We start from the raw sequence: 17,148 nt of genomic DNA on the forward strand, positions 1-17,148 counted from the left end.
CACAATAATGTCAAATTTGTGTTATATGTTCAAAAGAAACATCATGGAGCAGCAGTCACCCTGTGGAGAGAATTATCGGGGTCGGGTGCTATGTAGACCGGGTGGCGGGCCAGGCAGGAGGCCTGGGCAAGCCAATCGCCTGCAGCATAGACTAGCTCTAGGGGCGTGGAACGTCTCCTCGCTGGCGGGGAAAGAGCCGGAGCTGGTGGAGGAGGTGGAGCGGTACCAGCTAGATATAGTTGGGCTCACCTCCACGCACAGCACGGGCTCTGGAACCAAGCTCCTGGAGAAGGGTTGGACTTTGTCCTTTTCTGGAGCTGCCCAGGGTGAGAGGCACCGGGCGGGAGTGGGGATACTCACGAGTCTGATCACATTCGGCTCTTAAGTCAATTTTTCTGTGCCTTAATTTCGGATGTGAGTCGGTCCGTTTGCCTCTGTCCCGTTTATGACCCGTGCAAACGGCTTAGTAGGGAATATAAAGTTAAAATAAAAGACTATTTGGTGCATTTAAAACAGAGAAAGATTTCTAGTGGCTTTAACATGTTTTTCACAATGCTTGCCTCAGCTAAATTTCTTCAGTTTGCATTTGACAGTAATGAATCCAGTTTGTGAGCCTACAGCGATTTTTATGTGTTGCAGCATTTGCCTCAGATGTCTGTGATGAACAAGGCGGGGGAAAAGAGCGTGGGCTGCAGCCACAAAAACGACACCATTGCTAGATTTACCCCTCTGTCCGATAAGTACCACAACTTGTCAGTTTAAGTTAGACATTTTATTAAAAAAAAAGAAACTCAACAGAAACCTACCTAAGCTATTCATGTTGGCTAGCCCGATAGAAGCAAATAGTAACAAACTTATCAGCTAGCTTACGTTAGTCAAGTAGCGATTAAGCTAAGTCACATAGCTAGACTAACAACTGCATACTTTTATCCTGAGCCATTTTTTTTGTCCCTTAGTTTTATATTTTTATGCCCATCAGTTCAAGATGGAAATGTCCTGCTTGTATGAATTATCATTCTTCGTGGCTCGTCGCAGGCCAGCAGGAGGGCATTGAGTGGAGGCCAGCAGGTGGGAGAACGATGTGGGAGGGGATCTGCACATTGATGCTCATAAAGTGAAATACATATCATAAAATGATGATAAAATAATTTTAAAAGCTTTCTAAAATGATGTGGATTCATACGACCATCCATGACCCATTCTTTACATTATTTATTCAAATGGTAACAGATAAATTATGGATATCACAAACAAGGATCTAGAGCACCTTTTGAATTAAGAACCTTTTGAACACCATAGGCCCCAATTGGGGTCCTTCTGTACCTCTTGTTCCCCATGTTCAAGTAGCCATATGAACCCCAAATGAGTTCTAATACTTGTCTTATTTTATATCATTTTTTCAGATTTCTTTGACAAAAAATGTATATATATAAAAAAAAAAATGTATACCATATTTGGATCATAACTATGAACATCCAGCATGATTATGAGCAATATTTGCTCTGCGAAATAGGGGGCTGAGCTCAAGAGGTTATTAACTAGAGCCAACATTACAGGCATTTTATTTTTTGCAATTAATTAGCTCACTATGCTAATAACTCCAATTGCTCAACATGCAACTCTTAGTAACCAAAACTAATCTCATCTTCAAAAACCAATAGATTATTTTGTATCATTAAAGTTCATCGGACACAACCGTGCTGGCCTTCATATTAGGAGTTCTCCAGAAGACTCGAGAGAACCATGAAAAGGGTTTTGTGTTCCGTTTGCTTCTCACAGTGGATCCAGTGAGCGGCCCGCCTTGCCTCCGACGGACCCCGAGAAGAGCGCCTTCCCCTTTCAGAAGTATGCACCTCAGAGCCCACAAAGACGGTCACGTGTCGACCAAGTAGGCCAATGAGCATTACAACTCGCATCTTGTGCCAATGTTTTATTATAGCACTAAACGTACAAAGCACTTTGAATGAAGTGCGTCATGCCATTTCCCCAAAAGTGTTATCTTTAAAGCCATGTTTAATAAAATATAGTATCTACGAACATAAATCTCTTAATTTATTAATTGGCTGTACAAATAATGTCAAAGTAAGTGCTAATAGAATCACAATCTCTGGAACTGTGAATGTGACCGGTCCGCATTGTCCAATCAGAAGAGAGGAGAGCCCTCCGGTCACATGGGAGAGCTCAGTATGTTCGCTCGAGGGGGTGAGAGCAGACGTAGGCTCGGTTCTCCAGGACCTCCCTGGCGATCTTCTTGATGTTGGCGTCGTTGTTCTCGGGAGAGTCTGAAACAAGAAAAACTATATTTTGTTCTTTTGAAGTGGATCATGTCACTGGATGCATGTTGTTAACAAAACACGTTCGGTGTGAAAATGAAAAGCAGCGAGGGGCTTTTGAGTGTTGGTATGTGGGATGTTGTTGGGGGGAAATTCCGCAACACATGCAAGTCTTTTGTACTGAGATGCAGATTTAAAAAAAAAGAAAAGAAAAAGGAGGAGGGGGTTAGGGGCTGTTCTCAATTACCGTTTTGTGTTGTACTTACGTTTTTGCAACTGAGTCATCCAGTAATTGTTCTTGAAGAAAGCTTCGCTGCAGAATGTGTTTGCGAGCAGCACCTAGAAAAATAAACATGCGTAAAAATATGAAAAAAAGGCAGAGTAACTGGAAAACACACAGAATATGATGGAGGCAGTTGAAAGTGCAAAATGTCAGGAAGTAATCAAATGTGAAAAGGAGACCATTGCAAAAGTTTTCAGCTTCAATTTTCATCAGTAACCCGGAGGTTTCAATTTACACAAATATGTCAGATGAGCAATTTTTTATCTATTTGTTTTTACATACCCAAAACCAAACACGAACAACCAAGCTTTTATCATGTGGAGCTACGCTGGATGATTGAAGCCACATTTGCTTTTGAAATAATTCTGAACTTGGTTTGAATTACTCTGTGATCCTCAGGCGAAACCAAAACCAACAAAAAAGACACAAAACGACTATTTTTGGAATGGAATTCGGTCAGACAGGGTCTCTAAAGTCTCTGTGAGTGTTTTACATAAAGCACAAAAGGTGGGCTGTTGTGTGTTTTCTGCCTGTAGCTCAGCACCATCTGAAACACAGAAGGCCGTAGCAAAGGAGGACAATACAAAGCTCTCGCTTCCTTCTTTAACGTCTCTCCGTTGAGCGGCTGTGTGTTCTGCTTTCCCAGGTGGAGCGGCACGTGGTCACACCTCTACTGAATAGTTAAGTGAATATGATACCTGCACTACATCTAAGTAAACAAGCCAAAGCACTCGCCGATAAGAGACGCATGTAAACAGCTTGGCAACAAAAGGAGGAAGAGAAGAGCTGAAGATTGGAGGCGACAGAATGTCGACATGCGGCTTTAATTGCTTTCAGTAGACAACTTGCTGCAGTGAAAACAGCCTGAGCTAATTACATAACAACATGCGTTTTATTAAAGAGCGGCTTTGGAGATTTTCAACTTTGGATCATTACAATGTGGGTAGTATACAAGGTTTCTTTATTGACACACACACACACACACACACACACACACACACACACACACACACACACACACACACACACACACACAATTTTCTTCCATTTTTTACGTGCACAACTGGTGATTGTGTGTTTGCAAAACAAGCAAGTTGTCTACACTTCATTCTGTGGCTGGACGCATCCTGTAGAGACAGATGGAGGACTGAGGCTGCTGCTCTGTGTGGGTTCAGGGAGGCCCTTCTCCACCATCAGTGATAAATGGTGTCGATATAGAGAAACTCATGTGCGTACCAATCTGTTGAGCTAAATGGAAAACTGCTTTCACTATGAAAGGCGGAGAATTCGGCTCAACATGAGTATTAACTCCAGGTGTGTCGGTCGGCCTATGCAGCCTTTGAAGTTAGGACAGTGGATGCTCTTCTTCTGCTCTTTGGACTTATGTTCACTGCACATGTTGATTTGTAGCCGGGGCTTTAATGGTTAATGGAGGATTTCAGGCAGATTGTGTTTTCTTCTTAATTTTGCTGGGCCAAATAAATCCGGGCGTACCGTAGTATGTCTTCATTAAAGCTTTGGTGTGTGTGTGTGTGTGTGTGTGTGTGTGTGTGTGTGTGTGTGTGTGTGTGTGTGTGTGTGTGTGTGTGTGTGTGTGTCGCACACACCTCATGGTCGTGATTCCTCAGGCCGATGCTGATGGAGCGGCTGGTTCTGGACAGGACGGCTGTCATGGCGTAGAGGTGGATCAGCACGTCTGCTACTCTCTTCAGGACGAGCTGTTCATCCACGATGGTCTGAAAAAATAAATTAAAAAAAACAAGACGCTTCGATCATCAATCACTCCCAACCTCAGATGATTAAGTTACACAATGAGGAAAAATAACCATGTGTGGTATAACGAGTGTGTATCCATGTGTGACTCCATGTGCAGGAGTCGCTTCACTGTGTTAATATAGCCGTGGCAAGGCTCCGCCTTTTAATTAAGATCTTCTTTTATTGATATATTTTCAGTCAGTAATGTCTTCGGTCCAGATGTCGCAGCTTTGCGGGTGAGATTTTAGCAAATTTACTGTCACGTATTTAATTGCTGCTTTAAGCAATATTCACCAAAGAAATTTTTTGTTTTTAAGCTCTTCGCATCAAAACCTTCTGGTATTACTCCAAATGCCAGCTTTGGACCTTTTGGTGGAACACTTCTTCGAGAGGGCCTCGTCCTAAAAAATGTCAGAGGGAGACTTTTTAGTAAAAATAAAAATGTGCTCTCGCTCGGCACAGCTTAGGGAACCGTTTGGTAAGTAGTTGATGAATCACTTCCTGTGTTTGGAGATTTGCTTGACACGAGTCCATACAGACGCCAGGGTCCCACGTGGGCAAATATGTGACACCAGTGCTCTTCTCTCAGCACGTTTAACCCTTTGTGACCTGTGGGGAGGAGTTTTGGAGTTGTGCCTCGTCAACACATAGCATGTGAAGTAGATGTCCTGACAATCTTTCTAGAGGAAGACCCACATTTCACACACTTAACAGTTTCATCCCATTAACATTAGTACGCGTGGTAATTAAAGGAGAATTCAGCTTTATTATTGCTTTGTCTTCTTCCTATCAGTAACGACAAACAATTTAAGTCCCGGGACTATTAAGGAACTTTAGCCTGCGGTCCCAATGAGTTCCTCAAAAGGTTTCTCGTTCCTGGGGAAAGTTCCTGCGCTCTAATAGAAGCTTTCCATAATAACTGTGCCCCATTTTCCACAAAATATCTCAATGCCTTTCTTAGCTTTTATGGATTAGAAGAGAAACACTCAACATAAGATGTTTATCATTTTGCTTATTTACTTTGATTTTAAAAAAGGACCAGTGTGTAGTATTTAGGGCCATCTAGTGGTGTGTTGCAGATTGCAACCAACTGAAAACCTCTCTTCCTCCCTTAACAAGCGTGTCGGAGAACTACGGTGGCCTTCGGGTAACGTAAAAAACATGAAAGACTCAGGCCAGTGTTTGATTTGTCCGCTCTGGGCTGCCGTAGAAACCCGGCGGTGCAGCATGCCGGACTCCGTGAAAAGGAGCCACCCACATATGTAGATATGAAGGGTTCATTTAAAGCAACAGAAACACGACGATTATTAGTTTCAGGTGATGATACACATGAAAATATAGTTGTTAATATTATATTTAATTTCTGCTAATAGATCCCCAGAAAATCTGACACACTGGATCTTTAAACTGAAATACTCAAGGTCGTATTCTTCAGCAGCTGGAGGCTGCAGTGCGATCAAAGCCCTCTGAGAGAACAATACAGGAAGTAGGGATCTGGAAAGCCGAGATTACAAAAGCAGTGAAGGAGGAACGAGAGCAGCTGTCCGAACAGATCACCTCAGAGACGCCGAAATACAAACGGATATCTGCCGACATTCAAAACAAACGTGAATCAGCAGAATAAAAACATTTTATAAAAATGGACTGCTACCTTTCCGTATCTGTACAGCAGGCTCTCCACGGTCGATCCGAAAAGGGCGACATTCTGCTCAAACATCTTTGCGCTTTCCTGGAAACAGAAAAACTCCAGAGCATCAACCAATGCACCGGATTAACTTTACAGAAAATGTAATTAAGAAGTTCAAACATCCCGTCTTACTGCCAGGCTGGGATGCACCACTCCGTCTTTCCCCGTCAGGCCGAGGTCCGCTGCACTTCCAAATGAGGCCTTCAGTTTCTTGCCCACCATGCCCAGAGCCATGCCTATGTTTCCCTTCTTCATCTCCCTGCACAGAGCGGACACAAGATATCATGTGACGCCGTTTTAGCGAATAAAATCAACAATGTAATCCCGGCCACACAGATTTTAGCCTTTTAAAGACCAGAGAAGCATTACCATTTAAAGATGCACCAATTCATATTTTTGTAATATCAATGGGGAAAACTGTTGATGTGTAAAGCGAAAGGAGTCGAAATGAGCCCACACAGAATTATCACCCGACTGTAGTTCACCGCGGCTCTAAACTTTTTATTCAAGTGCAATTTTTTTCCAATGAACTACACTACCCACGACTTGCTTTGCACCAAATAGCAGAAACTATTAGCGACTAGCTGTGTGATTACAGTGGAGCATTTAGCAGCTAAAGAGAGATTATTTCTCATGAGTCAAATTTCCAAATACATGCTAATGTTGCCATGTAGCTGTTGAATACACAACTCTTTGCTAACGTTTTAGCTACAACAGCTTCATAAAATATTTTTCCGTATCTATTCTATGTTTTGGAGGGATGCCCTAAAAGGTTCCAAGACAAAAAAATATATAATTATACTTAAAAAAAAAAAATCACAATATTAATGAATGCATTAAATAATTTCCATATTCTTACTTTATTTTTCCTGTGAGGACTTTGCCAGCGTACTGCATTCCAGTGAGAGCGATGTACATCCTCAGGATTTCATTGGTACCCTGGAAAACAACAGAATCTTAAAAATGGCACACTACTCATTCAATCTGTTTCAAAACTGTTTATTGATAAGCTGCTGCTCGGTCCACTCATCAAACTGAGATTCCTTAGTCCTCAACTAAGAAGTTATCCATGTAAATCCTTTGAATTTAAAGTCAAATGTGCCACCTAGTGGCCACTTACAGAATGGATCATCTGAAACCAACTACAGTGGATTCTTACCCACATAAACACATTTGATTTACCTTCTTTATGTCCAAGAACTGACAGGAATATGACAGAGAACATGACCTTTGGTGTCCTCAGTTGGAATTACTGCCCAGATGTTAATGAGAGAAAAACTACGGAGGAAACAAACCTCTTATAGAGATCACATCTGTTGAAGTCAACCTGATCACTATAAGTGGGTGATTATTTCAACCAAATATCTTCATGCAATAGATCATGCAATTACCATCCAAATTATTTATTTTTTCCTTCCAAATGTGGCTTCACCCGTTTCAAGGGCGGCTTCAAAACCTCGTGCTTTTCTCCGTCAGTCGCAGCCAAGACTGATGCTCCTTGTTTGAGTTTCACTGCTGCAGGCAGAGCCTTTGTGATGAGAGCGTGACCGTTTGTCAGAAGCTTAGGAGGCGACTATGTTTTTCATTGAGAGAAAAGGACTTTCTTTTTCCTCATGATTTCAATGTGCAGCACAAGCTTCAGGTGGCCAGTACTGTACTGTATTTTAGAACAGCTGTATTGTATTTACAAACATACAAATAGCTGTACTATATTTTGAAACGACTGTATTGCATTTACAAATATCTGTACTGTATTTACAAACAGCTGCACTATATATTATATAATCTACATTAGAAATACATTTTAAAAAAGCGATTGGGTTATAATAACCATCCTCTTATAGAACACTTTATTAAAGTACCTCGAAGATGGGCAGGATGCGACAGTCCCTGAGGTAGCGCTCATACGGGTAGTTCTTGGTAAAACCCAGGCCTCCCAGGATCTGCAGAGCTTCACTGACACAAATCCAGCCTCCCTCTGAGCTGAACACCTGAACAGAAGATGGAGAAAACACAACATGAGACACTTATTTTACTTAAACTCTTTTACATGAAGGAAGTTTAATGATAAAGCCGTCTAACCTTCACCATGGCAGCCTCCAGAGAACAGTCTGGAAGGCCTGGTCTGTCCATCATCCCCGCTGTCAGGTACGCCATGCTCTCCATCACAAAGACATTAAGAGACATCAATGCGAACTTCTCCTACAGAAACAGGGCAAAGACACACGTTATTCACCTCTGACCAGAATGAATCGACCGGAGGGAACAATGTAGGGAAAAGTAGACCGTACCTGAATCATCCCGAATTCACTAAGGCTTTTGTTGAACTGTTTTCTGGTTGCGGCGTACTCAGCGGTCATTTCTATAAAAAAAGACAAAAGTCAAACTGAGATTATCTCTACAAAACCAACAGATGGACATTCTTCATCAGGATTCTTTCTTATTTTTACCGATCAGTTTTTTAATCATTCCAGCTGAAGAACTGCCCATACTGAACCTCCCCGAGTTCAGGATGTTCATGGCAACCTGTCCGACACAAAGCAAGGGTCGTAAAAAAGAAAAATCAACACGCACTTAGCAGATACAGTCACATGGATAAAGGATGACGCTTACCTTGAACCCACCACCTATTTCCCCGATGACGTTCTCCACTGGCACCGGGACATTGTCATAGGACACCTCGCAAGCTGAAAAAGTTAAATAGTTTGATTACAAATGACTCCCATGTGTTCGTCCCCTCCCATCCCGATCACGAGAGGCTTACTGTTGGAGCCCCGGATGCCCAGTTTGTCCTCCGGCTTGCCGCTGGTGACGCCCCCGAAAGCCCTCTCCACGATAAACGCAGAGATCTTATCTTTCTTCACCCCATCTACGACCACCTCCGTCCTGGCGAACACGGTCATGATATCTGCCGTCTCACCGTTTGAAATCCAAAACTGGTGACAGACAAGTTGATCTTTAGAGTTCAGGGCAAGACGAATAATGAATGCGAGGGGGTGAAACTTCAAAGGCCGGCTCAAACGTTTGGCGAGCTGGAATGCTCACCTTGGATCCGCTGATCAGGTAATGTTTGCCGTCTTCCGAGAGGGTCGCTCGGGTCTGAATGGAGGCTGCGTCACTTCCACTGAAAATGATCAAAAAGTAAGTCAAGCTCACCCAATCCAAAGTAAAAGATACGATCGCAATGTCATGTCGCCCGTGTGGTGGAAATTGCTCATTTCTGATTGGCGGATTAATTGCCGTGCAACTGTGCTGCAAAACTGTGTAGTCTAAATATAAATAACATTTCAGTGAAGTTACCTTCCAGGCTCAGTCAGACAGAACGCTGCGATGTGTTCTCCAGAGGCCAGTTTGGGCAGATACTTCTGCTTCTGGGCTTCATTTCCTGCTATCAGAATCCCCTGAAACACCAAACAGCTGTTAGCAAGAACCTCGTTATCACAGACTAAAACCATCGACTGTAGATAAGATGACGCAGTCATCGAGGCGTCACCCATTGGTTTGATGTTATGAAGCCTCGAGTTTTGCGGATTCGCTGTCGCCATCTTGGAATACAGCCGTCACCATGTTGTTACCATATTTGGAATGCAGAGTGACGTATTGATGCCATACACAGTTCTGGTAGTGATCTGTCAATCACAGTAGTCCTGCAATTTCCTCACTGCGGGACTAATAAAGGATTATCTTATCTTAAAGCTTTACGGTCTATTTGACTCTAAATGGACCATAATTTACTAAATAAACATCATGCTGTAAGGAATAATACCTGAAACTAGAGATTGAGATCATACACTCTTGTTTACAATGATTACTGAGGGAATAAATCAAGAGAGAAGTAGAGTCATTTTCTCATCGACTTCCATACAATTAGACTTCTTTTTGCAACGGGAAGAGTCGCCCCCTACTGGTCAGTAGAGAGAATGCAAGTTCTTCGTACTTCTGCTTCACTCTGCAGAACCGGAAGTTGCCGCCTCGCTAAAACCTTCCCTCCAGTTCCTCCACATGACGGACATGCACATGGTGAGCCAGGTGAAGAAAACATTTTCATTTCCAACCCGTGTGATGTTATCTCAGTTTTACCTTCAGTCCAATGGCTTGATGAGCAGCCAGTGTTACAGCAATGGAAGCATCTAATGAGGTGATCTCTGCCAGTCGAGCATACACGGTGTTGGTCAATCCAAGACCCCCTGGGACAAAAACAAACACACACTTTCTTTAACTTGTGCTTATAGGACACGGTGGGACCAATGTTTCCTCTAATTTTTTTTCAGCACTGAGCAATTTTTTTTTTTTCTGAGCACACATTTCATCACTGTGAGCAATTCACAACCACGCGACCTGCCGAAAATGACCACAAGCCTGCGTTAGCCAAAGGGGATTCAAAGAGATGACAGCAAATGCATCAATATGTATACAAGCATGATATTTATTCAATATCCTTTAGAATGGCTGGACTTTGGGAACATTTTAATGATGGTGTTTTACCAGTCAGTTTAGTTGAACTTAAAGGATCTTTGTTGAACTTCAATAAGGGGAGGTTATGACTGGTTCACTGGTTATGACTGATAATGATAGATATAAAAAATAAAAGTATCAAAGGTGTTTAGTCATTCCTCAGCAGGTACAACATTTAAGTGGAACTTCATTGAAAGAAACATGCTAATGCAGTGCTTAACAATAATTATAGGCATATTAAATTGACATGGTGTCATTTTTCCTAAAGGTAGCCTATATAAACAATTTAATAACTTCATATTTAAATATGTCTGAAAGTTTCATCCTACCCGTGTCAGTTTGGACTATTTCATCTAGCCACTCATGTTTGAACGTTAGGCAGACCTTTTTCTGGGGCGCCTGCTCTGCCTTTCTTTTCGCCATGGAGGCCTATAGCTGCTGGAGCAGGGCCCGCCAAGAGGAGCCTAAACAGCGCCGGCCCGAGCTCATGTGGCGCTCTGGGCGAGCTTCACTCCTGGCGCCCGGATGAGGACAGCGGGGGTGGGGGGTGCTAACGGAGGCAGAGCGCTGGCAGAGGCACAGAGAGCGCATGTCGAGAAACGGGACTCTGATTGGCCAAGAAGACTCGACACGTCAAAGATCTTATTATTGCGGAGATGGCTCACTCCTATCTCAGAAACACTGGCGAAAAAAAGATTTTTAACCCCTGAAAAAAAATCGTTTGTGCGGTCTGAAAAATGTGCGCAGTCTGAAAAATCTATTGCACGGCCACTTCGACTGGCCTGCACGACCACGCACGCACGCAGCTTAGAGGGAACACTGGGTGGGACTATTACTCACCTTCTAAGTCTGAACTTACAAAGAGCTGGTCATCTTACCATATTCCTCGGGAACCATGATTCCAAACATCCCGAGCTCCTTCAGCCCATTCAACGTCTCGGGAGGGATTTTGGCTTCTCTGTCAATTTTCGCAGAGTCAACTAAAATCACAATTAAACATTCACCGTCAATTCTGGCATCAATATTCATGCATAGAAAAAGATGGATGCTGCGCGTTGCCAGTAGCATTTCGCAGTTTGTTTTCACTCTTGCAGCCATCAGCTCTCTCATCTCACCTTCCTCGCTGAAGAATTTCTCCACGGGCGCAACAAGCTGGTTGATCTCGTCCAGTTCTTCATTTCCAATCTCTGGGTAGGGAAAGACCTCAGCCTGCAGGGACAAACACACTGTTTTAGAAACTAAATCACCAGCTCCTCACAGAGAAAAAGCAAAGTGTTTAAGCGCTCCATTTCCGAGTCCAATGCGTTAATTAACAACGGCCGTGTTTGACTGCTGCGCTTGTCATGTTAACCGGTGAAGTAGACCGTTAGCGCCGGCGTAAAATGAGAAGCTGATCCCGGTGTAACAGGCCATAGTATACCCCCAGTCCAGACTAACTGGGGTTAAAGGGGCCTAGGCTAGATTATACCCCGGGTATATTATGGCCTAGGCCAATTTATACTACATGATTATACCCCCATGATATCAGTAGTGTTGAGTGACATACACAAGAATTACTTAATTTTTCAACATTGTATTGGGGGTTCAGCTTTGTCAGGTAAGTTAAGTGAGAAAGCTAACTGACTTAAATCTTAAAACAGACTTTTATTACAACCAGAAAAACCGAGAAAATATTAGACTTCCACAAAGATCAAGATTACTACGTCCTGAAACTTAAACTTCTAAGACCAGCAAGTCCTCGCTACAGTATGAATGTTCAAAGTTAAACACTGATAATAACATCAAGTCGCTGACTTTTGTGTGGATGACGATGTCGCAACTCCAATACTAACGTTGTTATTATTACTCAAATTTCAACTTCATGACACAATGAAAATGATGCAAATTGCGTTACAGCTGAACATGGCCATGTTTAGCTAAAAAAAGCTTGATGACAGTTTTGACTGAATGGCAATAACGAACGAATGTCACACCCCTTCACTGGCTAGCTGACGTTAGCTAACTATCAAGATTACCTGACATTGTGATCCCTATAGGAAGGACCGGCCCTGCCTGGAGGGGAATAGTCTGTCCTAGGCTATTTCACACCGCCGGGTATAGTTTGGCCTAGGACAGTTTATCCCAGGTGTGTGTGTGTGTGTGTGTGTGTGTGTGTGTGTGTGTGTGTGTGTGTGTGTGTGTGTGTGTGTGTGTGTGTGTGTGTCTATATATATATATCCTCCCCAACACAGAAACCGTGTGAGACAAACACAGTGTCCCTTTTTTAAACACTTTGCTGCTGAAGGACATGAAGTTACAGTTTGTACAACAAGTAACATTTTTGGGACATTATGCTCCTCTGGAGACTCCCCTCGGTGCCCTAATCCTGGGTGAAGGCCTCTCATCACATGACAAGCAGAACAAGCTTTGATTGAACTAAAGATAGCCCTACAAACTGCCCTGACTTTGGGCTTAACCAACCAAACCCTTTACGTAAGCTTTCGACAACAAAGACGGTTGTATGACTTCTGTTCTCTGACAAACCCACGATGACAGACTCCGTCCTGTCGCATATTCTCGGCTAAACTAGATCCAGTCGCAGCAGGACACCCGCGTTGCCTCCGTGCTGTGGCTGAAAAAGCCTTTTAGCCTCTCAAGGTGTACGCATGTAACTTCACTCGTGCAGTGCCACTCATTCTCCTTGAACAGAAAACGTCACACTAATTGGCCGCAAGATGGCGCCGTTATCACACCATCTTACTCAACATGCAAATGCAAGTATTACACTGTTAATGCGTACTAATTATTGGATGCCTGGTGTAGCGTCCGGAAGAACTTAGTCAAACAACTTCTCTCATTCTCTGAATTTATATTCCTTGATCACAAGTAGAGTAACAAATGCTGCAATCGCGATAGCAGGGAGTCGTCCAGTCAACACGCAGCTTGACCGTCCAAAAAACACCCCGAACAGGCGGATGTTCGGCTCTTTAATACACGGTTTTCCATCATGAACATCTAACATTTCTATTGGCTCTAACTTCATCATGTTCTCATATTTTCTCACAAGGCTGGAAGGTGCAACGACCAGTCTGCTTCCCTAATGTCAATATACTGATAAACAGGTGTGAGTGTTGTAGTGCAAAAGCGTGGAACCTTGAGGAACCTTGAGGAACAGACATCCGGACTGTTCTCACAGAAAGTATTTGTTAAACTGACCTCGCACAACGTGAACTCTCATAGACATGAAGAATAATGAAATGAAGAATACCTACAGAATATAACGATTTATATTATCAACTCGCTGTAATGTTCTTAACCCTAAATCTCTTCTTCCAGGACCTGAGGATGGCGAGGAGCATAACTGTTTGGCAGAACTCCAAGTTCTGTGCGCTCCTCGTCCAGACCTTGTTGAAACTCATTTGTCTAAACCTGATCTCATCATCTGATCGATCCGCAAACCCAACACTAATCGTGTTGGGTTTGCTATCGTTTCAGATTGTGTGGTTCTCTTCCTCACCATTTCTCTGCACAGGCAGCCAAATTGGTCGCTCTAACAGAAGCACAAAGGGTTTTTGGGCCTATGCACAAAACACTGTCAAGCTCTCATAACACGTGCAATGCATAATGTAGGCAGACTAGTTACATTTTAACAACAGGCAGCACACGCACTTCCTATAAGACAATTTGAACATATGATGATGGGTTTTATTGAGTTAACACCATCTGAAGCTAAAAAGTACGGTCTAGTAATAGCAGACATATGCTTTAAGTGGGTTGTAAAAAAACAGCTACAGTTTGTCGGGTCAAGTAGATGACTGAATGAAACACATGCATGGGGAGAGTGGTCGATTCACAAGGTTGCCGGTTCGATCCCTGGTCTCCCCATAGTTTGCATGTCAAAGTGTCCTTGAGCAAGCAACCCCTAGCTGCTCCCCGGGCGCTTCTTAGCAGCCCACTGCTCCTGCTAAGGATGGGGCAAATGCAGAAGACCTATTTTGTATGTGAAAAGTATGTAATATGACAAACAAAACTAAAGTTTACTAGATAAAGTTTAATGCGACCTGCTACTCTCAAACTCTACTGCTTAGATTGCTGAGCAGGATGGGATAAACTTCCCAAATCCAGATGTGCAGAGCTTGAGAATTCCCCAAGAAGACTCAACGCTGTACTTTATTCAAATGGGCCTTCTATGAAGTAATGAATTAAGGGTGTGAAGAAATTTCCATTGTATAAAACAGTTGCAAAAAAATTCTAAAAACACGTTTTGGAATTATTTTGATTGGTAAACCTTTATTTTAATTGTTTAACCTTTGACCCTTAATTTATGAGATAGGCTGATGATAAATAAATGCAGAAACCAAGGTTGTTCTCTGTCATGCATTACTACAGAATGATATCACTTCATGTCACTCAGCACCAATAGAACCAGCAGACCAGCGAGCCATTGAAGATACAACTGGGGGTTAGTTGGGTCGGTTAGGGTTTGATTTAGGTAACACACATATAGACAGGAAAACAGTTTTCAACACAAAGTCACCGATAAATAGAAGGACAGACCCGAAGCTTCGTCCGTCCAGCACTAGCTTACTTAATTACTACATTAAAGTGACATTTATTTGACAAGTAAACACTAAGTTACGGTACCTTGTTCACCTGACCGAGGAACAAATCCTTGGCGTAGGCGAGGTTCCTTGAGTGCGTCTTAATGGACCTCCGCTGCTGAAGGAGCGCCACTTCTTTCCCGGCATGCCCCGCAGTACGCGCGAGGAGCCGCTGTCCGATTTTAACGGATTTGGACAAGACGACGAATTTGTTGACGTTCATCATTCTTCAGGCACAGACCTCTACTTCATGTAGTCTACCGGTGTATTACGTACAGCCACTGCCGGGATACCTTTCACCCATTTCTGTCTCATGTTGATGACGTAACAGATGGTCAGACGCTGTCTTCAAATACCCTCGCAAACTGCGGACTTTAGTTTATACGTTATGAATATGCTCTACGTCTACGCTACTGGCGTTTTATAGCAACACCAAACACACAAATAAAGTACTTCTACTTCTTTTATTTTAAGTTGAGAGTGAATATTTCAAGCAAAAGTTTAATACCATACCAATGCAAAAATATCACTCTCACCTTATTGTCTCTTAGATAAAAGTCGACATTCATGTTTCATGTTTTATTTACGCAGAGCTGATTTTATTTAACAACATATGGGATAATGCAGACTCACATTTAAATAGAGTATACACAGCCAGTAAAATATAACCACTGCTTTCAATTGTAAAATACAACCTCTAACGGTATTACTAAAAACAAAAGAGAGGTCGTGACACATCGCCCTCAGTAGTCCTGTCGAAATGTCGTGGGTCGTCCTCTCTCCGTATGCCTTGTTGTGGTGATATTTCTGATGACACCTGAACACAGCACAACAGCATTACAATGGCGCGAGGCTACCACTAGGTGGCGCAATGTACGAAGGAACGATGAAGCAGTAATGGAAAACATTTATAAATTGAACAGTCGCAACTTGGAACTTGCTTTTTGAAACAACAAATGTAGCCAACTTTCAGCAATTACAATGCTGTAAAGATAACACAAATAATAATAATAGATATATGATATCACATCAGGCTATCTACAAACAGATGGTCTGAATGTACAGCTCTATAAGTCGGGTCAATATATTATTCTTCCTGATTTGTGCTGCAGCGGACATACAAATACATAATATGGCATGGAACATACAATACTACAAATAAACACACAGCACATACGCACGTGCTCAGGGTGACTTACACCTATGCACAGTTGAGAAACGTTGGCATGTCATAGCAGGGTCAACACCTAACATGAGGTCCATTTAGGTGGGCCAGGGCCCTGGTGCTACGCATGCTGGCTCACTGGAATAATTAATGTCATTAATTAAACCTATGTTTACCCTGCTTATACCTCTAAATGGCTCCTATGAAAAGGGGCCTATTGTTATTGAAGCACCGACTTCAAATGTCCATCAGGGCTATAAATAATAATACAACAAACATTGAATATGGTTTACATCACCATTACCAATGTCGCACACGTCACCGTCTAACAGAACGTGACGGGGGACGTTGCCTGAAAACCATTCTCTGCCGGCAAAGGAATGAAGCCCTGCGCTCGGCTCGGGCCCCTCCCCGCCGCATGATGACGTCGTCCTGCTGACACCGAGGACATGGCCCCTCAAAAGCCGGGGGGAATCTATTTTTAGCTCCAACCTCAAGGGCCGGACGGACGTACAGGGCAAGCTGTCACTCAGACCACCTGCCACAGTCAGGGCAGCCAGCCAGCCAGTCAGCATGTTGACTGTGCAAGACCAAGGAGAGAAGCAGTGGAGAGGCCCTTCTGCTGTGTTGACAGTCAGCGGATCCAGAGCAGTTTGTTTAGGTTTATACCGGAGGCCTCGATGTCCCTGAAGGAGGCCTTTGTATTGTTGGATGGCTATAGGAGTGGAACACAAACATGCCACAGATGTCATGTTCTCAGTATTGTCTCTGAAAATGTATTTATACATATATATAGATTGTTTTTATTGTTGACATTTTGACCTTCATTTGACCTTCATACAGCGGGAGAGTGGGGGGATTACATGCAACATAACATAGGTCGTAAGGCCGGAATGGGACCCGGGATGTTGTTGGTGTATGTGGCCTGTGTTGTAACCCTGTAAACCAAA

The 17,148-nt window shown here is 43.0% G+C and overlaps 1 protein-coding gene across 1 annotated transcript; it reads right to left on the reverse strand.

Moving 5' to 3' along the window:
* Positions 1 to 1,213: 1,213 nt before the first annotated feature.
* On the reverse strand, positions 1,214 to 15,259 carry acad9 (acyl-CoA dehydrogenase family, member 9; the record flags this gene model as incomplete). The annotated part of the gene is made up of 18 exons (XM_079217954.1): positions 1,214 to 2,282; positions 2,540 to 2,612; positions 4,164 to 4,292; positions 5,963 to 6,040; positions 6,131 to 6,257; positions 6,858 to 6,937; positions 7,861 to 7,989; positions 8,081 to 8,200; positions 8,290 to 8,360; positions 8,449 to 8,524; positions 8,612 to 8,685; positions 8,763 to 8,934; positions 9,044 to 9,122; positions 9,299 to 9,399; positions 10,079 to 10,185; positions 11,332 to 11,433; positions 11,569 to 11,662; positions 15,077 to 15,259. 18 exons carry the CDS (start codon positions 15,257 to 15,259, stop codon positions 2,182 to 2,184), a joined length of 1,896 nt encoding a protein of 631 aa, XP_079074080.1. The 3' UTR covers positions 1,214 to 2,181.
* Positions 15,260 to 17,148: the final 1,889 nt, after the last annotated feature.

Source organism: Taurulus bubalis (assembly GCF_910589615.1).
Source record: "Taurulus bubalis genome assembly, chromosome: 5".
NCBI classification, from domain to species: domain Eukaryota; kingdom Metazoa; phylum Chordata; class Actinopteri; order Perciformes; family Cottidae; genus Taurulus; species Taurulus bubalis.